General features: G+C 45.9%; 1 protein-coding gene across 6 annotated transcripts in view; it reads left to right on the forward strand.

Moving 5' to 3' along the window:
* The window catches only part of FAT3 (FAT atypical cadherin 3), a 697691-nt gene that overhangs the window by 630605 nt on the left and 39573 nt on the right, over positions 1-27513 (forward strand). For 5 of the 6 annotated variants that reach the window (XM_079929094.1, XM_079929092.1, XM_079929095.1 and 2 more), the window contains 6 exons: positions 9128-9517; positions 12057-12271; positions 13479-13616; positions 14753-14896; positions 17875-18072; positions 21187-21985. In XM_079929094.1, the coding sequence (XP_079785220.1) occupies positions 9128-9517; positions 12057-12271; positions 13479-13616; positions 14753-14896; positions 17875-18072; positions 21187-21985 (1884 nt within the window). Of the gene's footprint in view, positions 1-9127; positions 9518-12056; positions 12272-13478; positions 13904-14752; positions 14897-17874; positions 18073-21186; positions 21986-27513 lie in introns of those variants that run through there. The other variant, XM_079929096.1, reaches the window with a different exon arrangement.

Consider the following 27513-nt stretch of genomic DNA (forward strand, 5'->3'; position numbering starts at 1 on the left):
AAAAATAAATAAATGAATTTATGAAGGATAAACAGAAACACACACACACACACGCAAGGACCCCCTGCATTTTTATGTTCTGTGAGAACTCACATCTTGTGGCCAGTCTTACCCAGCAGAGCCGGTGCCAGCCCAAATGACAAGTCCCCAAGAAGTTTCTGGTACAGTCAGGATCTCCCTTACTCTGTGGCTGGTGCCGCCTTCTGTCTTTTTTTTTTTTTTTTTTTGACTATTCAAAAAGAGTCAAAAGGGACTACTGAACCCCAGAGTTGGTATTTTGCATGTGGGAATGTGTCAGGATTAGTTATCACCCAATGAAAAACTTTTAAAAGGCACTTAAAGCAGACATAATTAGAGAGTCTATTTAAAAGTCATTTCTGACTTCAGAAGTAATTGCAATTTCATGGAACTCCTCAGGGCAACTTTCTGCTTTATTTCCTATCATCGGAAGGCATATTTTAAAGACAGAAAAGAACGTTCAGTTTGAGCTCTTTCACTGTGATAGAATTTTATTTGCCTCCCACAGACAATGAGAGAAGAACTTGAGGCTAGCAACTTTCTTCTACTGCTTAAATAGTTTTAAGAATGTATCCCTTGAAATAACTTTATAATAAGAACTTTGACCCCCAAAAAAGTGATTTTCTAAGTAAAGTCAGTGCCTTTCTGAGCAAAAACTAAAATGAGGAATGGAAAGATCCAGAAAAAGAATCTTATAAAAATACCTTTTTCTACAATTATTTCAAGTAGTATGTATGTTGAGAAATAAACTGGCCTGGAAAATAACCTGAAAATTTGACTACTCTCTAAGATTGATACTAAAGAATTATTTTCTATGTACATGAGTCTTATAATAGTTCTTTTACTTATTACAAACATGATCTGTGTCCACTGTGTAAGATCTGGAAGGACAGACAAAAAGAAAAAAACAGTCAATTCTAAGCAATGTTACCATTTTGATAGAAGTCCCTTCCACCTTGTTCTTTACAGAAATGGGCTTCTAAACTAGATACTGTTTTGTAACCTTTTTTCACTGGCTTGCAAACATATTTCTGTGTCACTGTATACTCTTTTACACTTTTATGTAATGATATATATAGTATTCTGTGATATGAATGTGCTGTGCTCTATTCAGCCAGTCCTTATTCTTGGAAAATTGTGTAGTTACTAGTTTATTTTACAAATGAGAACATCTATTTAGCAATAGCTTTGTATATAATCTATGAATGTTTTTTGTTGTTGTTGGTTTTTTTTTTTTTTTTTGCGGGCCTCTCACTGCTGTGGCCTCTCCCATTGCGGAGCACAGGCTCCGGACGCGCAGGCTCAGCGTCCATGGCTCACGGGCCCAGCCGCTGCGCGGCATGTGGGATCTTCCCGGACCGGGGCACGAACCCGTGTCGCCTGCATCGGCAGGCGGACTCTCAACCACTGCGCCACCAGGGAAGCCCTATGAATGTTTTATGTACATTTTTAGTATTAAATATTTCTGACTTCTCCACTTCGCACTGTTTGGAGGCTCTTCGGTTCTTTGGCCCATGCCTTTGCGGTGGACATGTAACAGCAGTGTGCACACCACCCCTACCTTCATCGTGTTAGCAGGCTCATCATACGCTTGCTGTGGTCCCCTGGCTGTTTCTTCTGCAGTTCAACATTCATTCTCTCCTGTTGTGTGCTAGGCCCTGGTCTCAGAACCAGGATACAAAGATAATAAGACACAGTCCCTTAGCAGCGGCTGGGAGTGGGGAGTATCAGATGGAAGCAGTCAAAAGGTACAAACTTCCCGTTATAGTTATAAGATAAATAAGTACTAGGGATGTAAGGTACAACATGATAAGTATAATGGACACTGCTGTATGTGATATATGAAAGTTGTTAAGAGAGCAAATCCTATGTGAGTTCTCATCACGAAGAAAAATTGTTTTTTTTAATTTCGGATCTACCTGAGAGGGTGGCTATTCCCAAACTTACTGTGGTAATCATTTCATGATATATGTAAGTCACATCATTATGTACACCTTAAACTTATACAGGGCTATATGTCAATTATATCTCAATAAAACTGGGGGGAAAAGTAAAGTGGAAAGGAAAAAAACAGACATGGTCCTTCTGCCTAAATGATACATTAATCTAGTGGGAGAAAGGATATAAATATAACTAATGAGAATGCAATAATGATGTTAAGGAAGCAAAGGGAAGGGGGCAACTGGGGAAGTTAAGGAAGCTATCCCAGAGGAGACCCTGCAAAGAATATGTAGGATTTTGACAAGTGAAGGCGGGGAAGAGGATGTTCTGAGTAGAAGGGAAAGCATGAGCAGAGGCCTGCAAGAGTAAATGTGAGTGTGTCTTCAGGAGTGACTGCAGTAGACCACCCAACAGGGAAGTGGGGCAGGAAGTGACCTGGAGAGTGTGGGCTGGAACCAGACTGGAAAGGACTGGAAAGCCATTCTCAATCGTTTTTACTTCTTGCTGTAAGAAGTGAGAAGTCGGTAACTATCTTGAGCAGGTGGGGCAGGACTGGACCCAGCGTTTTAGGAACTTAACTCTGGTTAAATTTAGCCAGGAAGGGATGGAGTCCGAGTTTGCAGTTAGGGGTCTCTTGCAACAGTGTAGGTGAGAGAAGGTGGAGCCTTGCCTGACTGTGAGTCTCGGCCACAGACGTTCAACAAGTCTCTCAGAGGTAGAATCAAAAGAACTCAACATTCCAGTTCAGGTAGGATTGGAAGACATGCAGGAAACCCTAAACGATCTGATAGCTAAGATATTACTTTAATACATAGTTAATAGTTTACGTAATTCCTTGTCAGGTTGCTAAGCTCCTAGAATTAAGGAAGCATCTTTTGGGCTCCACTTCACCTCAGCATGGTGCCTGGAATAGTCAAACAAGTGGCACTTGACAAATCCTTATCAAATGGGAGGGTCATAGCCAGGGTCTCCGGTGAGAAAGACAGAACCCTTGTGCTTCTCAAAAGTACTATATTTTAAGGATAAGCCTATTGCAAAGGAATGCAATGACATATTCAAGAACCAAAGCTTTGTTTAGCATTTTTCTTCAAAAGGTAATCCTTGTAGCTTAAATGTGTCTTAATCACCACGCCTGGGTCCTAAAGACTGAAATCTAAATGTACTTGTGGGATTTCAAGCACTGATAAATAGACATTCATGAAGATGGGAGAAAGTGTTGGTTCAAAACAACTTATTAGATTGCCTAGGTCATGGGATCGAGGGACTGACAGCCATGGGACGTGAAGGAACTGTAAGGGGCAATTGCAATGCTCTGTATCTTAATGCGGAGAGTGGTTCCACGGAGATGTACATTTCTCAGAATTTATGAGCTAGACACTTCAAAGTGTTCAGGTTATTGTACATAAATTATGACACCTCAGTATATCAATCAAGCTGATATGAAAGCACAGGATTAGAACCAAAATTAAAAGTGTTTCTAGAGTATGATTGTTCAGACTGTTTCAAATTACTTTTTCCCCAGATATCTATTCTGTATAAATTCAAGTCCCTTTAGAAAAGCCAGTTTACAGCAATTTAGTACAACTCCCATTTTCTGTGTGCTGCCTACAGGCCAGATCCTGTGCAGGCACTGGAGGATAGAGTGTGAAGGTCACAGACACGGCCCTGCCCTGACAGAGTCAAAGCAGTAGCCATCATGAGACCCCCTGAGTAAGAGTAGAACTCTTGTAGGTTCCTTAAGCCCAGGGAGCTTGATCTCAGAAGGAGGGGAGAAAACATTTTTAAAGACCAGGTTAAAAAAAGTCTCAGTGTCCTTGCTGTGTTGGCTGCTCTGGCCATTTGGTGTTGGTACTGATTCTAACAATCTCAAGTATCAAGCTGAGCTCTTCTGACACTAGGTGAGATCCTTGGGGATGATCCTAGCAGTGGGCGTTATTTCTCACTGAGGTATAAAAGCCTTGCTGTAAACTATATGTGTGAACTCTCAACATGTAACTGAATGGTATGAAGCTACTGTGTTAAGTTTTCATCCCATCCGGAACAGTCCAATAGCTCATCATCACTGGGTCGAACGTGGACTTTTCCTTTGATGACTCAGCCCATTTATGCCCAGGTCCAGCAACTTCATGGCCAATTGGAGGAGAGGGTCAGCCCTTTGAAAATAAAAATGAAACCAACTCCATTAATTAACTTGCAAATGAATCACAGTGCTGGAAGATCATCTTACACTTCAATGGACTAGGTTCTATCATTTTAAAAATGAAGACACCTGAGACCCAACGAGGTTAAGCTACATGAGTATACTTGGGAAACCCATGGGCTACAAGCAAGATCTCCTGTCTTCCAAGACTGCACCACACTGCCTTCATTCCTAAGCATTTAAAACTTTGACTGTTCTGTACAGTCCATGCTCCCCAAACAGTCCCTCTTTTCATTTGGCCCAGTTGAGAGGAACCTAGCCTCCATTTAGAAATCTTCCAAGGGAGGGAATATAGATGCCCCTGGCAACCCACCTGCCCCAGGATTTCATAGCCTTCTCTCTGGGAATTTGTACATGCTATTTCTTTCCTCTCACCCCACTCCACAAAATGCCACTACCTGTTACTTCCTTTGAGCAAATCGGGATTTTAAGCATTCTCTGTTTACTTGATTTTAATCCTCTGAAGGCCTGCCCGCTCCATGTGCCACAGTTAACGCGCAGAAACTTCACATGCGATGAAAATCATACTTCTCTTGGTAGTCTGGCATTTCAGCATCTTGAGAAGCTGAGTAGCTCCGTCCTCATTAAATTAAGTGCAAATTGGAGAAGAGAATTACGCACTTAAAAACACAGACACGAAATGATGGATTAATGTTATACCTTAATATAACACGTTGTGACATGCAGTGAGAGCATTAGACCAATTAGCAAGCAAGTCTTCTGCTCGGGTTCATCTTTTCTGCCCGGTGCGTAGCGAAAAGCTGGTGATTTGAAGAATGGCATTTATCAAACGCCCTTGGATAGAAAGTTTCCACTTTAGTGACAGGACCTGCATTCATTTAACAAAGAGCCCCCATTGCCTGGTAATACAGCAAAAGACCCGAGTGCTCCAACAGAAGTATTGCCTGCACGTTGACATTTATGCATCTGACTTGATTTCTAGAAACCACTGAAATCTGTTGCAATTGTGTCTAAATTGGAGTTTAGATACATTCCAAAAATATATCCTGCTCTTTTCTTCAGAACTACCAAATCACAAGAGATACCACTTAGCAGGTTTGTTGGTTTGGGTGCCCAACCTGCCCCAACCTTTTCTAGTCTTACTTTCATATAAGTCTGACTGGTAACAGAAAGGAGAGGTAAACCGTAAATCTCCCTGTTCCTCCTGGTGTGAATGCACAAGATACTGTCAGAAGCAAAATATACGGGGAGTGGGGGGAGTTTGGGTCCACAACTTGTTGGGGATGGTTTTCTGCTGTGATACAGCAGAAACTCCCTGTCCCTAAGCTTTAAAGGAACAGAACCTACTCAGAGGGGAGCCGTGGTCTTTGTGTGGCTGGTCAATGTCAGCCTTGTAAATGCAGGGTTCCAACAACAGGGCTAGCCGGCTGAGCTGGAAGCTCTGAAAACACGGCCTCTCCTGCTTGGAGGTCCGAGCAGAGCCGAGGGCCTCTGAATAGGGCTGGGAGAGAAATCTGCCGACTGGGAACACAGGCAGTATTTTTAATTAGATTTCAGCTATCTGTCCCAGTGAAGGAAACACAGGCGGTCATGAAAAGCACCTTCCCTTCGGGCCTTGCTGCCACAGAGAGGGGCAGTGTGCAAACCCAGCCCCTACCTCTCCTAACTCAGCGGGTTGGAGCACCATGGCTTTCAGAACAGGGTCAGAAATGGCCTTCCTCCTACGTGATCTTCAAGCCTGAAGAGGAAGCTTATCCAGGAGCACATCTGAAAATAGGACTTTGTCGCTTCTGCTTACCTACATATGCTAGTGGCCCCAGGGAAATCCCTGCGTCAGTGAAGTGGGTGTTGTCAGCAGATGTTCAGAGGAAAGATCCTGCATGAACTTCCTGCCCCATCTTATTGTTGGTAAGAGTGCTCTTCCATATGCTGGGGCTGGGAGTCAAATCCCCAGGGAACATGTGTGATTTGAAAACCCATGTGGTGTATTTACGTCAATCACTGATGTGTTTCCATAAATGCATTTTTGTGTCTTTGAGAGGTGTCCTGACACTATCCCGTCAGTCAAGGCGGCTTCCAGGGCACACAGTCAGCTCCGACACCCAGGCAGGGTTATTGTTTTTCAGGTGCAAGCTTGATCACCTCCGCGATCCTCTGTGTATTCACCCCAGGAATTTATGTTGAAAAGTTTAATCTTGCAGCCACCTGTGAAAGTAGCCAGAAAGCATCCCTAAAACACCTGCTTTGGGGCCTTATTTCAAGGGACAGCAAGGAAAGAGCAAAGACTTCTTGTTTTTCATCCCAGCACCAATAAAATCAGAGGTTGATGTTCATATATCACGGGGTGGTTGTTTTGAAAGAGAAATAGAAGTAAATGATGAAACTTTGGAAAAAATGGACTCTCTGGAATGGAACCATGAGCAAACTCTCAATGTTGACCTTCTGGTTAAAGCCACATAATGCAATTTCTGTCATTCCCTCCATGATTTTATTGGTTTGCTTGGAATTTTGGCTTAAGGGAAACTGTACATTGAGGGAGTAAAATGTTTAACTCTTATTACTGCCAAAGGCCTGTCCCCATGGTGAGATGGTGTAGTAGAAAATGACAGTACGTAGGCCCTCCCTGTAAGAGCTTATATTCTAGGGGTCCCTGATTCGCAAAAGACATTTTCAGGTAGTTGTCATAGCTAAAGTCATGACTGATGACTGTCTTCATTAAGAGCGTTTAGGCTCAACATGATGCTTTTTCGGCCTATGAAGTTGTTATGTTTTCTTTCTTATAAACTGTAACTCCTAGTGAATTTGAGGTTTATAAACCATTTTGAAGTGCTGAGCTCCTCGGATGAAAACAGTTAAGTCAATCTTCAGAATCGGAAGTTGGTCCAATCATCATTCATTGATTTGTTGGTTGTTAATGAACATTTCCTGGTTGGTAGGTTTTAGCTTTAGTATATATTAAGGTAAAATGGTATTTTGATAACTACGTGCATTTCTTTAAGCCATGGAACTGGAGACCACCCTCTGACTAGATCCTCTCCCTCCTTTGATGGGGTGCTCTAGGCTTACTGGCCACTGTATTTCTTTTTTCCCTTTATATTCCCTTACGACCGCATCCATTCTTTTTTTTTTTTTTTTTTTTTTTTTTCTGTGCGGTACGCGGGCCTCTCAGTGTTGTGGCCTCTCCCGTTGCAGAGCACAGGCTCCAGACACGCAGGCTCAGCGGCCATGGCTCACGGGCCCAGCCGCTCCGTGGCATGTGGGATCTTCCCGGACCCGGGCACGAACCCGTGTCCCCTGCATCGGCAGGCGGACTCTCAACCACTGCGCCACCAGGGAAGCCCATGACCGCATCCATTCTTATGGCTCTGCTGGCTCTCTGAATGCTGAAGACCCTCAAAAATGTAACTCCAGTTTGGACCCCTCCTCTGATCTCCAGCCTCCTCTGCTAACTTCCTACTTGAATCTCCACTTACATATAAAATGTCCATCTCACACTTAATCGATGCTAAACAGGGCCCGTGATCTTCGTCCAAATCCTATCGTCTTCCCGCAGTCAGTCCTCTCCATGGCAACTGATGGTAACTCCCTCTTTTCAGTCGCTCGGGCCCAAACCTAAGAGTCATTCTGGGATCTTCTCTTTCGTTCACATCCCACATCCTGCCAGCTCCACGGTGAGAAAGCCATCTATTCTCACCACCTCCAAGTTCAGAATACATTTAGGGCCCCTCACCTCTCACACCCACGTGTTCAGAGTACATCTGGAACCCGACCACGTCTCACCCCTTCCAACACCACCGTCCATTCCAGATGCCCTTATTGCACACCTGTCTTCCTGCAGGAGACTGCCAGTGGGTTTCTGCTTCCTGTCTTGCTGTTCTGTTCATAACCAGCTGCCTGAGCCATCCTGTTAATATCTAATTCATACCGTGTGACTCCCCTCCTCAGAGCCCTCCAGTGCTTCCCAACTACCACCAACAGCGTTCTTCCTCAGATTTCTGCACTGCTCACTCCCTCCCTCCCTCCTTCGGGTCTTCACTCAAATGCCAAACTTCCAACCACCTGTATTAAAAGGACCACCCTTCTCCCCAGGTCCCAAACTCCCTCTCCCCCCAGCACTCACGATTCCCCCCCATTATGGCTTCATTCTTCTCTCTTTTTATTCCCAAACATACCATGTATTTTACTGATTCTTTGTTCTTGTTCATTTCTTATTTACTCTCACCAGAAAGTAAAAATTTCCCTCAGGAAATGTTTGTCTCTTGTCCATTATGAGAATCTCTAGTCTTTGGAATAGTGCCTGATAGAGTCTAGATAAAAATGTGTCGAGTTAATTAATTAATTTGTCTTTCTCTTTCTGTGGCACATCCTGACGCTTATACCTGTTGGCATCTTAGAGTTTCTCTTAAGGATGCATGGTGTTCTTTAATATATTGAGAAGATCCAACTATTTCTTTTTTTATTAAGTTGCTGGATTGTTTATTAGGAGACGCATAGTGATCCTCAGGATACCAGTTTCAGATGGAGGTTATAAAGATATGAAGAAATTGCTTGAGGGCTTGAATAATAATAGGTTAGATGTTCTTCGCTGTTTTCAAAGCGTTTTTCATCTTCCTTGTGGCCTAGGCAGGTAAGAAATACTGTAACTTGTCCAAGCCACACGAGCCAGAAGAACTGAAGTCAGTTTCTCTAACATGATCAAGACAGTTGGTCAGTTATTTGAAAATATTGAAGGAAGGACTCATAACAACGTGACACATGCATGCAAAACATTTTGCTTTAGATCCAGCTATTTCTGATATTTCTTACCCATATTTTCCGTTTCTTTACCATTTGGTTCAGTTGTAGATTTGTTATAAACTGAAGTCGTCGTAGGACCAAAGCCATTGGTTTCCACGGTTACCGTTTTTCTTTGTGTGGCCATTAGACAGTCATCAAAGCCACAGTCTTCTAGCGCAGAGAGCGTTCCGGCTGCGTCCCTCTCCGCTCACGCTCTCGCGTCTCCCACAGGCACCAACAGGAAGGTCGTGTACTCCCTGGCCGACTCGGCCGACGGGTTCTTCTCCATCGACATCTCGTCTGGCATCATCATCCTGGAGCAGCCGCTGGACCGAGAACAACAGTCCTCCTACAGCATCAGCGTGCAGGCCACCGACCAGAGCCCCGGCCAGGCCCTGTCCTCTCTGGCCACTGTCACCATCACCGTCCTGGACATTAACGACAACCCCCCCGTGTTTGAGAGGAGGGACTACCTGGTGACGGTGCCTGAGGACACCTCCCCTGGCACCCAAGTCCTTGTTGTTTTTGCCACCAGCAAAGATATAGGCACAAATGCCGAGATTACGTACCTCATCCGGTCTGGAAATGAGCAAGGGAAATTTAGGATCAACCCAAAGACAGGTGGGTAAACAGCAACCAACTTAGAATCTAAGGCTTCACTATACCCTGGTTCTCCTCCTAACCCTCTAATCAACCGCCCTTCTCGGTGGAAACAAGTCTTCTCAGAGCAGGACCTGCATGCCGACCCCAGAGTGCCCTCTGACACTCTGTTCCAACGATGCCCCCTGCTAAGTTTCAGCTCCTTGCTGTGGGCTCACTGGGCAAATACTTGGCCCCTAGGTTGGCTCCAGGATTTTTCAGATTGACAAGCTTGGGAACAGTCATGTGGTTCAAGATGGGGAGATAGTATTTGCAGATGGAGCCTCAGGGTCTGTTTGTTTCTCTCTCTTTTCTGTTTGCTTGTTTTTGTTACTTGGGTCCTATATTTCTATGTTGGAACAGCTCCTGGGGATTAGCCTCCAGTTGCCACTGTCCACGCTCAGGTGGCCACTCTCTGGTCACCTACCAAGGCAGATGTTAATGAGTGATCTGCACGGTGACCTTCAGGCCTTCTAAACCCAGCACTTGGCCGGCTGGAATGGGCATTGTATTTGATTCCTACTCACTGCTCCCATAGTCAGAACACTGCCATTTCTCACCACGCCCTTTTCAAACTCTGCGGGAGGGTGTGGCATCTCCTGGGGAAGAGATGTCTAGAAAGAAACCAAGAGAACAAAGAGAACCCTAGGGTTTTCTCTTCCTCGGGGAGTAATAACTAGTAGGGCTGTTTTGAGTAAGTGAAGAGGATAATTCAAAAAAAAGTTTGGCAATTCTTTGAAAAGTAAACATACTCACCCTTGCGTTTTCAAAGAGTGTTTATATTAATATTTTCAAAGCTCTTTTGTGGATATTCTTATTTGTTTACCTATCCCCCTGTGAATAAGCAAGGCAGCCCATTTCACAGATGAGAAAAGTGAGTCCCTCATACCTTCTGGCCACTGGACATAATTCCATCATCACTCAAGGAATATGTACTTGTTGAGCAAGAGGGCAAAGGAGGTCTGTTTTCTGTTGGATAATCCAAGACATATGAGCAAGAAACTATCGCAATTAGCAATGTTCGTGTAACGTGGCAGATACACCAGATTCCTATTAAGTTGTTAGTTATTTCTCCCATTTTCTGTATGAGCAAATTGGCTTCAGAGAGGTTAATTTTTCCAATGTGAGTAAGTTGTGGGTGGTGCAGAGGATCCAGGATTTGAAGTCAGATCTCCCTGACTCTGGAATACATGCTCTAACCTCTATATAGCACTGCTATGCCATGGGGGTGCAAAAATTGCAGGACACGTAGTCCCTGCCTTAGTATAGGAGGGTGGAAACGTTAATGGAAGGATTGCAGCAGCAGCTTCTCCCACTTAATAACCCTGTTTATTAAGTGCATTACTTCAAATTAAAATGTATGGGGATTTTCCTCATTTAAATGTGTGTTAGCCTTAGCATGTCTAGTTATGGCCATTGTATATGAATACCATGGGGAAATGGTTGAGTACTGTTTAAATCTGGCTCTGGATAACGAGGCTGGGATGCGAAATAAAGCGCTAGGGGTGGTAATTGCTAAGAAAACATAATTATGGAGAGAAAGAGGCTCTTGCTTTAGGTACGACTTCTATTTCTCACCTTAAGTAGAAGGGCAGGCTTAGCTCCCTGAGAAGCTGCCTGTCTGGAAAGAGAACAGATGTGATGTACTCACCTCGGTCCTAGTGACTGTTTTCCAGGTGGGAGAGAGAGGTAAATGCCCTCGAGAACTGCTCTGCAGACGGTACAATGACCAGCTACCAAGTGCAGGAGTCAGGACTGGGTCGCCCACCAGAAAGGGCTAGGATGGGAAGGAAAGAACACTCAAGGAGCCCCTCGCGGAGGTGCCCCCACCTAGCTGCTTTCACCTGTTCTCCTTGCATAATTTAAGAACTCTGTGCCATGGGTATTAGCTCTGCTCTGTAGTTGTAGACACTAAACTCACGCTTGCTATTTGGTAACAGATTCCCAAGTGTTTCCTTTTCCGCACATCACTACATCCTGAACTTTCTGAGGTCTTTGTCCTCTTTGTGCCATAAAAGTTTCAGAAAAGCGGCTTATAAGTAGGGGAGGCACCTTAGTGGTTAATTCAGTTTAAGAGTTAGGTTAAGTCTGCAAGTATGTACTTACTGATGAGGGACGGGGTCATACAATCACGTCCACGCATCTTGGCACATTCTCAGTCTGCCTGGGTCCACCATCCTGGGGAGATGCTCATAGGGGATGCTTGCTCCAGTCCCTCCTCCCAAATGGCCTGAGAGTGAATAATGCCAGAGATTTTCAGGCTGCCCGAGGGAAGTTCAGAAGCTATTGCGGAAACATGCAAAGACCTGATTTCTTCAGCATTGTGTCTGATGGATAGCAATGTTTTAACTGACAGCGTTAATCAGACTCTGGGTTGCTTTGAGCTGGGTATTAAGTAAACCAATTCCTGAATATCTCAAACTCTTGGCTGGAAATGATGTTACAAATATTACCATGATTGTGGGACTGCTGACCAGAGTTTCTCCTAATCAAATCTAAAGCTCCCCATTTTCCTTCAAAGGGAGTATCTCCGTGTCTGAGGTCCTGGACTTTGAACTATGCAGAAAGTTTTACCTGGTGGTGGAAGCGAAAGACGGGGGCACCCCCGCCCTCAGTGCCATGGCCACTGTCAACATCAACCTCACAGATGTGAATGACAACCCTCCCGAGTTCAGCCAGGATGTCTACAGTGCCGTCATAAGTGAAGACGCCTCGGTCGGGGACTCTGTCATTTCGGTAGGTGCCAGGGGCGTGGTCCAGACACCTGGGACTAATAATCCTCAAGAGAGTAAAAAAGGGAGCAGAGTCTATCTCGGATTCTCTTCGCACTTCCTCTTTTCAGCGTCCTTTGGTCCCCAAGAACTCTAGTCAGACACCAGCCTTTCAACTACTCCTTCTCCACATTCTGTTAGAAAGGGTCTGATAAAGTTCATTTATATCAAGGTGTAAGTGATCACTCATCACGTTCCTCCCAGGAGTGTATTTTTTTGAGAAACAAAACAGACCATGGAATGAATTTCTAATGATAGCTCCTACTAGCTTGTGACCTTGGATGACAAGTTAGTAGATGGCTAAGGACAGAATAAAAACATCCTTCCCACCCCCCCCAAATACACACACACACACACACACACACACACACATACAGAAGGACAGCTACAAATGGGATCAAGCTTAAGACTGACTGGTTACTCTTAAAGGAGCTCTTTCTGGAAGGAATTTTTTCTATACCAATAAGAGCAAGCTATGTATTAGGAGGACACAGGTTCTCTTAGACATAGAAATTACATTTGGGAACAGTGAGTCAGTCCCGTCCTCAACACCCTCATTACCCCTAGGTGGGAGAGGTCCCTTCCACCCACCCTCATATCTGGCTCCTGCAGCACCAGCTGTTCATTCTTTACACATCCAAGGTAGACTTCCCAGGCCATTTCTCCTGGGGCCTGAAACGATTACAAGACTATTTCCATACATATAAATCCCAGCATCACCAATGTGGAGCAGCAGACAGTGGGGCTGTGTGTTTGCCATGTGGGAAAGGGAATTTTCTTGGACTTCCTTAACATGGGAATGCATACATTTAGAAAATACCTGACTCAGTGGCAGAGACCATTGTTTTGCCGAATTGGGAAAGAATCCCCGAAGTATCCCTATCAGTTAGTGTTGGGTCTATCCTTACCGGCTCAAGGCCTGAGGAAAATCAGGCCTAGCAAGCATCAGGCTGTAGGCAGATAAAAATGAACATAAATAAAACGGCAGCTCTAGTAATGGTGCTTTCCTCCTTCGGCCAACCCCAAATCTCTTCCCCTGGCATTGGTGAGTAGAACGCCTAAGAAAACTCTCAGAGTTGTGCCCATTTGTACAGACCTGGGACCCTAAGAATAAACCTTTTCTCTGTCTGTCGTGTCATGTCTTTGCTTTGTTTTGCTTGTGTCCCGTGAAGCTAATAGCAGAAGATGCAGACAGCCAGCCCAATGGACAGATTCGATTTTCCATTGTGAATGGAGATCGAGACAGTGAATTTGCTGTGGATCCTGTCTTGGGACTTGTGAAGGTTAAAAAGAAATTGGACCGGGAACGGGTAAGCTAGTTTAGGCCTGCTCCCTTCCCATCCACACCCACCCCTTCACTGAAATCAGGCCAGACTCCCTGAGTATAAGTGGGAAGGTTCTCCATTCTAAATAACGCGAGTGGGAATTCCCTGGTGGTTCAGTAGTTAGGACTCTGCGTTTTCACTGCCGTAGCCTGGGTTTGATCCCTGATCGGTGAACTAAGATCCCATCAGCCTCGAGGTGCAGCCAAAAAAAAAAAGAAACAAACGAACAACGACAACAAAAAAACACACATTGAATAATGGGAGTAAATAGGGATGGACTAAAATGCAGCAGGAAGTATTTTCATTAGACCTTAGAAAGAATTTGTTGCCAGTAGATGCTGGTATTTTCTTATTTTTGGAGGCTTTAAAGAAAAAGCAAAAACCTGGCTTTCTAGATGGTTTGAATTTTGGTCCTTCCAAAGCAAGAAAGCAGAAAAGTATATTCAGCGTCGGGATCCTGTGGTCCTGGTTTCATGAACAGCATGGACCCTAAGTGAGCAGATACAAAAGGATAACCTGAAGGTATCTAGGTCAGAAAGAATGGTCCAGCAGATTCCTCTGCCCGAGGTTAAACTAAGTTTCTAAACACTGCCTTTTTGGACCAAAAATATGTCTTCAAAGTGAAATTTAAATATGGAAAAAGATGCCATAGGCGTGACGCTTAAACGTAGAAAGACTTCACTGGGTAATAGAAGCCCGTAATATACTCCCAAAGTATGAAAAGTCATACTTAGGACAGATCGGTTGTGACAACTGTTATAGTTTGAACGACGGCCAAGAGCTGTGGTTCTAACCTGGGCTGATTTTACCCCCAGGGGACATCTGGCAATATTTGGAGACATTTTTGGTTGTGACAAGCAGGCAGAGGCAATATTGACTTCTAGTGAGTAGAGACCAGGGACGCTGCTAAACACCCTGCAACGCACAGGTCCGCCCCCGACAACTAAGAATTATCTGGCCCCAAAGGCCAGTTGGTGCCGAGGTTGAAAAACCCCGGTCTAGAGACTCAACGTGAAGATGGCTCATCTTCCGCAAAGCACTGCAAGCCTGCAGCGCCTGAGCGAGCCCAGAAGGAAGCAAGCGCTGTGATCCTTCACTGTCGGCCCTTTGTGCTTTGGCAGGTGTCTGGATACTCCCTGCTCATCCAGGCAGTAGACAGCGGCATTCCTGCGATGTCTTCAACTGCCACTGTCAACATTGATATTTCTGATGTAAACGACAACAGCCCCGTATTTACACCTGCTAACTATACCGCTGTGATCCAGGTGAGCAAATCTGGCCTCCCAGGCTCTTGTCCTTATGCACTCATCCTCCTTCCTCCGCTGTTAGTTACTCATCTTGGTTTACTCTTGTTTTTACCTAATATCAACTCATCCCATCATAGGGCTAGTATGAAAAGAGCCTGATTCTTCTACTGCAACTGATTCATAAAACGTCGATCAGTGCTACGGCCAATGGGGTTCTTTCAAGTGTCAGGTGCTCTCCGTACACGGTCTGTCCTCACGACCACCCTCACTTTATAGTGAAGGAGGTAAGGATCTGAGAGGTTAAGTAGCTCAACCAAGATCATGAAACCGTTAGGTGATAGAGTCAGCATTTGAACTCGGGTCTGTCTTCTGAAAAGACTATTCTCTTCCCACAGTGACAGGCTGCCTTTAAGCCACTTTGTGCTATTCTAGCAGGGGAGGGAGGTTGATACGAACCATCTTGTTTGTCAAAGGGAGATTGGCCATCAGGCTAGAGCTGCTCCTCATTAAAATCAGTCTTCCAGGGCTTCCCTGGTGGCGCAGTCGTTGAGAGTCCGCCTGCCCATGCAGAGGACACGGGTTCGTGCCCCGGTCCGGGAAGATCCCACATGCCGCGGAGCGGCTGGGCCCGTGAGCCATGGCCACTGAGCCTGTGCGTCTGGAGCCTGTGCTCTGCAACGTGAGAGGCCTCAACAGTGAGAGGCCCGCGTACCGCAAAAAAAAAAAAAAAAAAAAATCAGTCTTCCATAAGCAGTTTGTTTAGCAGTTTAAACCCACTTGCTCTCTAAAATTAGACTGCAGGAGAGAGTGACTTACTGCTGGTGTTCTGCTCTCAGAGAGAACGACTTTTCTTCCCAGCTATTTTTTTTTTTTTTTAATTCAAAAGATATCTCGTGAGCACGGTACTAAGCGCCAAGCTACGTCCATTTCCCAGTATTTCTAGAAGCTGAAAGTCCGACTTCAAGAGGATCAGGAAATCCAGTCCAGGAATACTGTCAGCATGGAGGACTTACAGGAGACAGGGATGGATATATGTGTCTTGTGGGGACCATGGATACTTTAGGAAATCAGCCTCAGAATCACCTGCCCATCTTGAGGGGCGCCTTTGGAACAACATTCAAGACTTTGAGTCTGGCCATCTATAGGCCCCCAGCTCCCCACACCACTGAGCCCCCCCAGAATCAGGCTGAGCAGCTCTCTGCTCCCTTCCTACCCCTTTCTCAGCGAAACCCGATTCCTTCCCCAGCGGTATTTTGGTTTCCTCTCCTCTCTGATGCTCATTCCAGCAGCTGTGCATTCCTGCCCCTCTCCAGCTTCCACAGAGCTCCCCCCCAGGCTCTGCCCCTTCCCCTACTGCCGCTTCCCTCCATGGCTCTGCTCCCCACCTGTCCCCACGATGCTGCTCTCTGCCCCCCCTCCCCTGCCTCCGCTCACTAGCCCAGCGCCAAATGGGCTCTGGCTACTCAAGGTCAGTTTATGACACGCGTCGATCAGCTTGACAGACTGTTCTCACACGCGCTCCAGGAAGTCAGCAGGGAGAGAACAGAGACTCTGAGCCCACGAGCGGGGACCGTGGCTTCTTGTCTGCAACACTGGGCCCGTCTGTGTTCTCTTTCACCCTCCTTCCTCGGATGCGACCCCTCAGGCACACATCCTCTTACCCTCTCTCTTGTCTGGAGGAAATGGCTTTTATAGAGAGAGCAAACAAATCAATAAATCTTCTGTGTTGTGTGGGGCTGAGGATACTGTCAGCTTGCACTAATAAATCTACACTGGGCTGGGACGTTTCCACAACTTATTCCAGCGGGAGACGGTGTCTAGTTCCTGACAACCAAAAGGCCACTTGAGAGGAGAAGCAACATGAGAAGTATCTGAGGTTCTTTTCTCCTGCAAAAAAAATGCTCCTCCCATTGTTCACCCCAGAATGATTTTCTTTTTCCAACACATGGTTCTCATAAGACTAATTCAGCGCCTAACACATGAGTGCGCCCGCCCCGCCCGTGACTGCTGTCATGCAGGGTATCATTGTCTCCATCTCTGGGACCCAAACTCAGTTAATCCAAAGTCAATGTCATCAGAAGGCCTGAACGAATGAAAATGACTTCAGGCCCGAGCTGTGGGAATGCTGAAGTCTAAACAGAGCAGAGCAAGGAAACCAGTCAGTGCCTGAGCTACCGAAGAGTTCAATTTGGTGTTTTCAAAGTAAGGACAACCTTGGGCCCAAGAAGGAGTAACTAGGAGCCTTTGTGTTTCCATCTGGGGTAGAAGGCAGAGTTTCTGCAAAATCCTGTTGGCATAATGACATCCGGACTTCCGAAACTTACAGATTCCTTTTCTCTTCATTCGCTAACTGAGGAATATCCATCCCATCCCGTTTCCCTTCCCTTAAGAAATAGCAAAACTGTGTTCTGATGGCTGGGGTGAAAAGCCCTGTTTTTCACCTGACACCCGCCTTTGTATTTTTCCTGGGAAGTTGCCAGGATGTCCCCCTAAAGAGTCCGGTATTGTGACTTTGTGTCACCATGTTGGGCCTCCGCATAACTGTGCTGTGGTAAGTGTGACGAAGTGCTTTCCCATCCTGAAAGGTTGATGTTTTCTTGGCCCGAAAGGATTTCTGACATCGTCATGAAGGCTGATGAGCACCGTGTATCTCTGGAGCCGTTCGGGTGAACTCAGGGCAGTTCCAGCCTTTCGAGGACAAGGTATAACCAGCAGCATCCTTGGAACCTGCAAACCCATTCAAAGCCAAGTCCTCATGTTTTCACGTGCAGCTCACTGTCTCACAGGGCAGCTGTGGAGTGGCAGCGAAGGATGGGAAACATGACGCTCACAGAGACCAGCACATTTTCAGAAGACAAGATAACATCACAGGGAATCCCTTCCGCAAAAAGCCCTGTTTCTAGCACAGCACTCTCAGCTGGTAATGATGGGTTTTCTTTTTAAATGTGAAGAGAGGTGTAATTTTATCTTCCCTTTTAATATACTCTCTTATGCAGGAAAATAAGCCAGTAGGCACCAGCATTTTGCAGCTCGTGGTGACAGACAGAGACTCCTTTCACAATGGGCCTCCCTTCTCCTTCTCTATTTTGTCGGGAAACGAAGAGGAGGCGTTCGTGTTGGACTCGGATGGGATCCTGCGCTCAGCCGTGGTCTTCCAGCACATGGAGTCTCCAGAGTATGTGCTGTGTGTCCAGGTACAGCCTCGTCCTCTGGCCGCATCGGGCCAGCTTTCTCTCGTGCTGGTTGCTGGGCCCGTTGGTTGGGTTTTCTTTGTCAAGCAAGTCAACATAAATCATTACTCATTTTAATTTCAAATTCAATTTCACACCAATAAAAGTGGCCTCTGTATGTGAAGTTGAACAGGAGGGAAAGGAAGCATCATTGTTGAAGTGGGACGTTCCCGTAGGGTGTGCCGGGCTGACGGTCACTGGGCTTAAATCTGCATTCTGAAAATTCCTGGGGTTCTAGTCGAGCCCCAAAGACAACTCATTTGTCAAGCCTTGCTACTTGGTACTGAGAAGTGTTTCCCAGGTCAACCCGAGTGGGGAAGGAACCAATCCTTGTCCTAATGTGATTGAGCTATTTCATGGCCTCTGCTTTTGAAGAGACCTCAACTTGGTACGTTTCCCCAGTGAGATGGGAGGGGAACAGGGATTCAGATGGCAATGGCCTCCCAACATTTCAGCTTCTTCAAGGTCATGGTGTAAAATGAAGTGAGACAAAGAGGCAAAAGTGGCAGTTATGGGAAGGGTGTGGGTAGGAGCAGGAAAGAGAGAGCACCAAAAATTCACTGGGTGCAAATTTTGCCAGTACCAAGATGTGGGTCCCATCAGTGAAACTGAGTGACTTTTTTTACCCACAGTTGGCACAGAGGGCAACCTAAACTCATTATTGATGGTGGCAGTAACAACAATAGCCATTCTTTATGTAGCATTTCATTGTGTACCTTATTTCTCTGGATAAACTATGGCTTACTCTACTCCACGAAACCTTCCAAATTAATGACTTTTGGGTCCAAGCACATTGATAAACTCTTCAGTTGCCACCCACGCGTCCAACAATATTATGTGAATGATTTTATATCACAGTATAGGTCCTCAAGGGCAAGGAGAGAGTTTTAGTGCCTTCTCACAGAAGCTAGTACAGTCCTTTGCATACCTTCTCTGGTTGTTAGAGAGCATATTTCATAACTCAGACTTTGTAAACACCAAAACTAGTAAACCTAAAAACTAGTAGGAGAGCTTCCTCCTACTAGTCCCTTATATTAAACTACCACCAAGTCGCACGTTTCTGCCTTCATAAGGTCCCCGTGGGCATCAGGTATGTTCCCTTTGCCATCACCCCACTTTATTCTATATCGCCCGATACTCATACTATTGCGGAAGCCTCCCGGGTGTTCCTCTGGCTTCCGCCTCATTCTTTTCTGATCTATCCCTACACCCCTCCAGGCTAATCATTCCACTTTGATTATATCAGTCCACTTTGATTATGTCATTCCACTAAACCAGAGGTCAACAGACTATAATAGCCCCTGAACCACATCCTGTCCTCAGCCTGTTTTTATAAGTAAAGTTTTATTAGAACACAGCCTCACCGATTCATTTACATATGCTCTGGGCTTCTTCTCTGGTGGAATGATAGCTGAGTAGTTGATAGAGATCATATAACCCCAAAGCCTAAACTATTTCTTATCTAGCCCTTTACAGAAAAAGTGTACCAACCCCTAAACTAAATCCATCTGAGCTCCCTAGTGCCTGAAAACTTGTGAATTCTGACTCTTTCAGACTTTAGGCAGACACGACTGTGCAGTCCTTCTCAGGCCACAAGCCCATGAGTCCGCCACCTTACACCCAGTGGCTTCATGCCTTTCTGTCACCTTTCTGGTTTTCAACATCTAAGTGGGCAACCTCTGGCCTATAGAGTCCAAACTCATCACTGTCTTTTTTTTTTTTGCGGTACGCGGGTCTCTCACTGTTGTGGCCTCTCCCGTTGCGGAGCACAGGCTCCGGACGCACAGGCTCAGCGGCCATGGCTCACGGGCCCAGCCGCAGCATGTGGGATCCTCCCGGACCGGGGCACGAACCCGCGTCCCCTGCATCGGCCGGCAGACTCTCAACCACTGCGCCACCAGGGATGCCCCATCACTGTCTTTTGAGGCCATACACAGTTTCACTTCAAGTTCAACCTAATTTGCTAAATTTATCTCTTCTTACATGAATTTTCCATTTCAGCATCTCCGGTTCATATAATTCATTTTTAAAAGCATATGGTGATGGTAATAATAAAAATGACAACATTACATTAACTGTCACATACTAAGTACTTCTATGAGTCAAGCCTGTGCTAAGTACGTTGCAATCACTCTGTCTGTTAATCCCCGCAGTACAAGAATCCTGTGAGGTAGATAGGACTATTTGATTCAAATTAAAGATACAGAAATTGAAGCTCGAAGAAGTTAAGTGACTTACTCCAGGCCAGACACATAGAGGCAGAGCCAAGATTCAAACTCAGGTCTCTGTGATGAGCAAGCCTGTGCTTTTCTACTGCCTTCTACATACAAGGACACATCTCCTCAGACGGTACCTGGCCTGCAAGGTCCTTTGCAGCCCCACATCTCGAGATACCCGCCCTGGGGACCCAGCCCCTGAGAATCTGCCCTTCTCAGAAGTCCTACAGCACTGACTACCTTCACATTGCACATGGCAGGTTCTCAGTAATGATCTGTTTCAGGGTAGTGGTTCTGTCAATTCTTATGTAAAGAAGGAAGTCAAAATGGGTTTTTTCAGGCTACCTATTTTGCCCTTCAGTGTACCATCTTTTATTCTAAACCCTGATATTGTGTACTTCTCACTTAAAATAACATTGTTTCTTAAATGTGCAGAAAAGTGCTGTCTGGTCCAATCAAAAGCAAAGAAGCCAAAGAGAACAAAGATTTCTCCTACAAGTGGGAATGCCACTTTATGGGGTTCCCCTGTGGCTTCTGTCCAAAATTAAAACAAGGCCAGCCTGTTGTGGGCATGCTGGATCCTATAGCACCCTCTGTTCTCCCTCCCAATTCACCCCCATGGCTTTATTGTGTTGACACATTTTATTGTCCATAACAGAGTGTACATATGGGGACCCCAGGTGATAAATCACTCCTCTTACTTAAATGCACATCCTCAACATTTTGCAGAATAGTGGCAGGGGATGGAGGAAGAAGCAAACATGGTTAAAGGAACAGACATCTTCAGAGTTTTGTTGATCTTTTTTTAATTATTATGTTTTTTTTCTTACTTCCTTGGCTTTCTCCCTCTTGGTTGTTTTAGGCAAAAGACTCAGGCAAACCTCAGCAAGTTTCTCACTCCTACATCCGCGTGCGGGTCATCGAGGAAAGCATCCACAAGCCCACAGCCATCCCCCTGGAAATTTTCATTGTCACCATGGAGGACGACTTTCCTGGTGGGGTCATTGGGAAGATCCATGCCACAGATCAAGATGTGTATGATGTCCTCACATTTGCCCTGAAATCGGAGCAGAAAAGCTTGTTCAAGGTGAACAGTCATGATGGGAAAATCATCGCCCTAGGAGGCCTGGACAGCGGGAAGTACATCCTGAACGTGTCAGTGAGTGATGGCCGTTTCCAGGTGCCCATCGACGTGGTCGTGCATGTGGAGCAGCTGGTGCACGAGATGCTGCAGAACACCGTCACCATCCGCTTCGAGAACGTATCCCCCGAGGACTTTGTGGGGCTGCACATGCACGGGTTCCGGCGCACCCTGCGGAACGCGGTCCTCACCCAGAAGCAGGACAGCCTGCATATCATCAGCATCCAGCCCGTGGCGGGCACCCATGAGCTGGACATGCTGTTCGCGGTGGAGACGCCCAACAGTGAGTTCTACAAGCCGGCCTACCTGATCCAGAAGCTGTCCAATGCCAGGAGACATCTGGAGAACGTCATGCGCATCTCAGCCATCCTGGAGAAGAACTGCTCCGGGCTGGATTGCCAGGAGCAGCACTGCGAGCAAGGCTTGTCGCTGGATTCCCACGCGCTCATGACCTACAGCACAGCTCGCATCAGCTTCGTGTGCCCGCGTTTCTACAGGAACGTGCGCTGCACCTGTAACGGTGAGTGCGGTTCGGAGGATGCCCTCCCCAGTCCTGAGCTTTCAGAGGTGGCCTGAATTACCATCCTGGCATGCATGCATTCGTTCATTCACTCATTGGACAAAATATTTACTTCCCGCCATGTCTTGCACATTGTAAATAGTGCTGCAGTGAACACTGGGGTGCGTGTGTCTTTTCAGATTAGAGTTTTTGTCTTTTCTGGATATACGGCCAGGAGTGGGATTGCTGGATCATACGGTAACTCTATTTTTAGTTTTTTAAGGAACCTCCATACTGTTCTCCACGGTGGCTGCACTAGGTATCGTATGATATCACCTACATGTGGAATCCAAACACAAATTATATGAACGAACTTATTTACAAAACAGAAATTGACTCTCAGTCATAGAAAACAAACTTATGGTTATCAAAGGGGCAAGGTGGAGGGTATATATTAGGAGTATGGGATTAACAGATAACAATACTATATGTAAAATAAACAATAAGCACCTACTGTATAGCACAGGGCGCTATATTCAATATCTTGTAATAACCTGTAATGGAAAAGAATCTGAAAAAGAATATATATATATATATATATATATATATAGAACTGAATAACTTTGCTGTACACCTGAAGCTAACACGTCACTGTAAATCAACTATATTTCAATGTTAAAAAAAAAAAAAAAGTAGGAATTAGACGTGTGATAACAGGTAGGGGAGGGACAGCATTCCAGTGGAGGGGCTGTTTGTATGAGGCTTAGGGGCAAGACAGCAACCTACAATGAGGGGATTGAAAGAGATTTCCAGTGATGACAAAGGAGACTTGTGAGTCGGCCCAGTGATCACAGAAGAGCCATTAGCCAGGGTGACGTTCTAGAAATTATCTCAAAGCAGTGGGAGCCATTGGCTCATTTGACGGGGGAGAAGTGACAGAATCAGGTCTGTATTTCATGAAGAGCCTGCTGGCTGCAGAGGTGAATGGGTTAGACGGGGCCGGGCCAGAGGCAGGGAAACAAGTTCAGAAGCGATCGCAGAGGGGAAAGGCAGCTGGATTTGCTTCAGTGAAAAACAGGGGCCAGATATTCCGGAGCACAGTCAAGGGGTGGATTCAGCCCTCAGAGCGGCAGAGATGGAATGGTTTGTATTTGTCGACGTAACTAGAGTCTCTGAACCTTGACCTTCCCTGGTCAGAGGCCATAGCTGCAGAGTCGCATGACCACAGTGGTCAGCAAGAAACCTTGCTCTCTCCCTCTTTTTCTCTCTCTGACATGTGGCACCATAAATTCACTGCCCTCTTCGAAGAAAACTGCACCTGGAGTTTTTCTAGCCAGTGAAAACTTGGCCTAAAGGTACTGTGGCCAGAAGAGAAGCCATTTATAAAACATCCTTTAGGTAATTGAGGACAGGCAGGGCCCCTGCCCTCTTCCCTTGTAGAACGTTTTGTGTTGCACTTTGGAGAATGAGTTCATCAGAGGAAGGCCCCAGAGATCACAGCTCCCTCGAGAGACCTTTTGATGACCTCCGAGCAGCCTAGAAGAGTGCTGGCCACTCACTTCGTGGTCCCCAGTGAATTCTGTTTGTGTTTTCATCACGTAGATGCAGTGATATCCAAACTGTTGAATATGTAAATTAGCTCCAAAGGAACTCCAAGCATGTGTGCTAGGTGAAATGCATTTCTGGCAGAAGCCACCAACATGCAGGATTTATGAATGCCAGTCGTCCAGACCCTACCTATATTTCCTTTGTAGGCAAATTGATTTATGTACCAGAGCTCTGCTAGAGCCTTCCTGCAGTGATTCACAGCAGGGTTCAAAAGAGGTTCGAGACAGGACAGTGCGGACTCTGCAGGAGAAACTAAACCAGCTAATTAATCCTTGTGCTCTGGGAACTCATTTCGTTCAGTAGAAAACTGTGGTGCCGGCAATGTCCTAGGCACTGCAGATTCAAAGTGAAAAAAGACACAGTTCCTGCTCTTAGGAGCTGGCTATTGTGAACTCAGCTGTTGCAAGTACCTGTTTGCATTAATGGTGTTATAAGGAATGCTGGGGAGGAAAAAGGACAGAGTCCCTATCGTGGCCAGAGGAAAGCTTTCTGTGACATTTAGGCACCAGAGACCACCTATATTCTAAGTTTTGAGGGATGAGTATGAGTTCTTCAAGAAGAGACAAGGGGGAGGGCAGGCTTAGCAGTTTTCTTCAAAGCAGGGATTTAGATTTTGTTGGAGAGAGGGGTCTTGCTCTGCATTTTGCATGAGACACTGATGTTTTAAATGCAGTGAGTTTCAAGGTGGTATCCTGGCCCAGGGCTCCTGTCCTCGAGTCCCCATAAATCTTTCCACTCCCGGGAAACCCAGAATGCTGGAAGTTTTTGTGATTCAGCCCCGAGACGTCCCAAGAGGAGGCTTTCTCGGTTTAAAAAGCGAGCATTTCCTGAACAAGAACTCTGTGCAGACTCGCCTCACTTCTCAGCCCCTTTGCACCTTTAAGTCACTCTTGTAATTAAGCTGCAAAATAAAATACTGGATGTTAGTGGTAAAAGGACCTCAGAACATCATCTGGCCCAATCCCCATCTTCAGCAGCTGATATACGATAATCTCCCTTTTATAAATATGGTAGCTGCCTGCCTTGCCCAGGGCCATACGGCTGATGAGAAGGGCATGCTGATTCAATAAAGGTTCATCTTGGGCCCTTGTTTTATTCCCTGCATCTTAAGAACAGGAACTCTTCCATTTTTTATAGGATTCATAACCCCAGTGCTATGTACTCTATAAGAATATTCAAATAACCCCATTTTTCCTGACTGATCACCAACCTCATAGACCCATGGCAGAATAGCAGAGGATCTCAGACTCCACTATGCCTGTGGCTTACTAGAAATGCCCACTCCTGAGACCCGCACTCAAATATAGCAGGAGGTTTTGGGTGGAGCCTGGGAGCCACTATATATGTAGCCTGGGTGATTCTAATTCTGGCGAGTTTGGTGAGGAAACCAAACTCTAAGAAATCTCACATCAACGTAAAATAGAAACAGTTTCCTCTGGGTTCAGAGGGCAAACTCTTAATTATCATAGTAATGGCTCTCTCGGTTTTTCTGAAGTATCCTCGTAAATAAAAATACAGTGAAGAACTGTTAAGGAAAGCATTAATCATTTTAGACATTTTCTCATTTATTGGAAAGGAGAGGTAATTGAAGTCAGTAAATGCCCCCAGGCCCCCAAACACACACACATACACACACACACACACACGCACACCCAGTACTGCTGCTTGTCTGTTTATCCTAGAAGGTTGACAGATACAATAAATGGACTTTTCCACCACTTGGTGGAATAATTAGGATGATAAATAGAGGTAGCTGCCCATTCTGGGCTGTGTAGTAATATTTATACAGATTTGGCCTCAATATTCTACCCTCCTCCCAACTTCCAACCCATCTTTCTCTCATGCAGACTTTTGGGTCAGATTAACATCATTTACATCTTAAACCAAAATGCTGAGTTGCTTTGACAAAATGCAAACAGGCTTGAAATTTAGTGCCAAAGAGCCTCATTATAGTCCAGCCCCCACAAAGCATCACGTTTGAACAAAAGTTTGAGAGCTACAGAGAGAGTTCTGAGGTCGTGCGGTGGCTCCTGGTAAACTTTAGATGTTCGGTGAACTTTGGCACTTGGGTAAGAAAGCCCGACACCAACCTAAACGATGGGGAATGATAAAGGCCCTTGAGCTCCTCTGCGGAAGCCAGAGGACAGAGCATTGGGGCAGCCCATGGGGCAGTGATGATTGTCCAGTTTGGAAAATTTTCATTGATTTTTCAAAAGTCTAATCTAGAAATAGATCAAAAAGGAGACGCTTTGTCCAAGAGAATGGACTCGCCACGAGACCATCAGAGTTTAAGACCAATGTGTTTATGAGAATGTTAGTGGAAGTGGATGCCTGATTTGCCTAGTCCTGGTTCAGATATGGAACCCAGACTAGAAACTGGAGCTCCAGTAAAACGCGTGGAGCGTCTGCCGTGGGTGAGCTCTGTGCTGGCAGGGCTGAGGGTGACAGCAGCCGTGCCCTCAGCCAGTGGTGTATGATGCCACTGTGAGGGTTTGCAGGGCAGGGAGAAGAACACTGAGGGTGATGCCACCTGCGCTAGGTCTGAAAGGATGCCTAGAATTAGGTAGGTGATGGGGAGGGAGTGCTCAAGCCTGAGGAGCATTAGAGCCAAGGAATAGAGGCGAGAAACCGCGTGCAGTGCAGTGCACAGATAAAGGCAGGGACAAACATAGCAACTAACATTTAGTGAGCAGTGACCTGTTACTGAGCTGTGTTTCACACAGGTGTCATTGCATTTAACCCTCATCATAACCCTAAAGGGTAGGTATCATTAACTTTCCTCAAAAGCTAAGGAAACTTGGACTTGGAAATATCAGTTGACTTGCTCAAGGTCACAAACTTAGTAAGGGTCAAGCTAGGATTCACACCTGGCAGTCCTAACCACTGTACCCTATCACCTCTGCACAGATGTGAAAGGAACTTGAAATTCACCCAGTCCAACCTCCCACCCACTACAGACATCCTGTTCACTGTACTCCTGGCACAATAATTCAGCCAAGGTTTGAACCCCAGTCCGGGCACTCACTACCTCACAAGATGGACCTAAGACAACTTCTCTCTTCTAGGGCACCAAAATCCACCTCCTTGTGATGTCACCCAGCTCCACCATTTAGAGCCACACAGAACCCGAGCTGTCTAACCCCTCCTGTACAAGATGCCCTCCAGTCATCTAAGGATAGTTTTTAGGACCCCTTGAATCTCTTTTTCTAGACAAACAACAGAAGTTCCTTTGCTCCTTGGCTGTGAAAAATAGGAGCTAGAAAGAGTTGTCATTCCTGTAGTTGGGGCACAGAAAAAGCATAAAGGAAGGAATCCTCTGTCCTACTTGAAGGAGTCCATGAAAGGCGCTGGAAGCAATGAATAGTCCTGGGAAGGTATTTTGAGCAGAGAGAGAAGTGAAGAGAAAAGCCCAGGGATTCGGGGCACCCTTTCATTTGCTCACTCACTCAACAGTGAATTAAATACTTTTCCAAGCCCTAGGCGGGCTGCTGGAGATACAGTGGTGAGTGAGGCTAACATGGTCCCCATTCTCATGGGCCAAGAACCGGCATCATGTACTGAGCGAACAACAGGGAGCTCAGTTGGATTGAGTTGGATGGTGGGGAGTCTGGACAGTCCTGGAAAAATATGGTAAGACAGGTAAAAGGAGCCTGTGAGAGGCAGCCACAGTGATGTACTTCTCGTAAGCACAATAAAATAAAATAAAATGATGAACGCTTCTGCAAGGCAGTAAGACACTTAAAACTTAGCCTTGATGAGTTTTTAAAAAACATAAAACAGGGCTTCCCTGGTGGCGCAGTGGTTGAGAGTCCGCCTGCCGATGCAGGGGACACGGGTTCGTGCCCCGGTCCGGGAAGATCCCACATGCTGCGGAGCGGCTGGGCCCGTGAGCCATGGCCGCTGAGCCTGCGCGTCCGGAGCCTGTGCTCCGCAACAGGAGA

The sequence above is a fragment of the Stenella coeruleoalba genome (assembly GCF_951394435.1).
Source record: "Stenella coeruleoalba genome assembly, chromosome: 8".
Classification (NCBI taxonomy): Eukaryota; Metazoa; Chordata; class Mammalia; order Artiodactyla; family Delphinidae; genus Stenella; species Stenella coeruleoalba.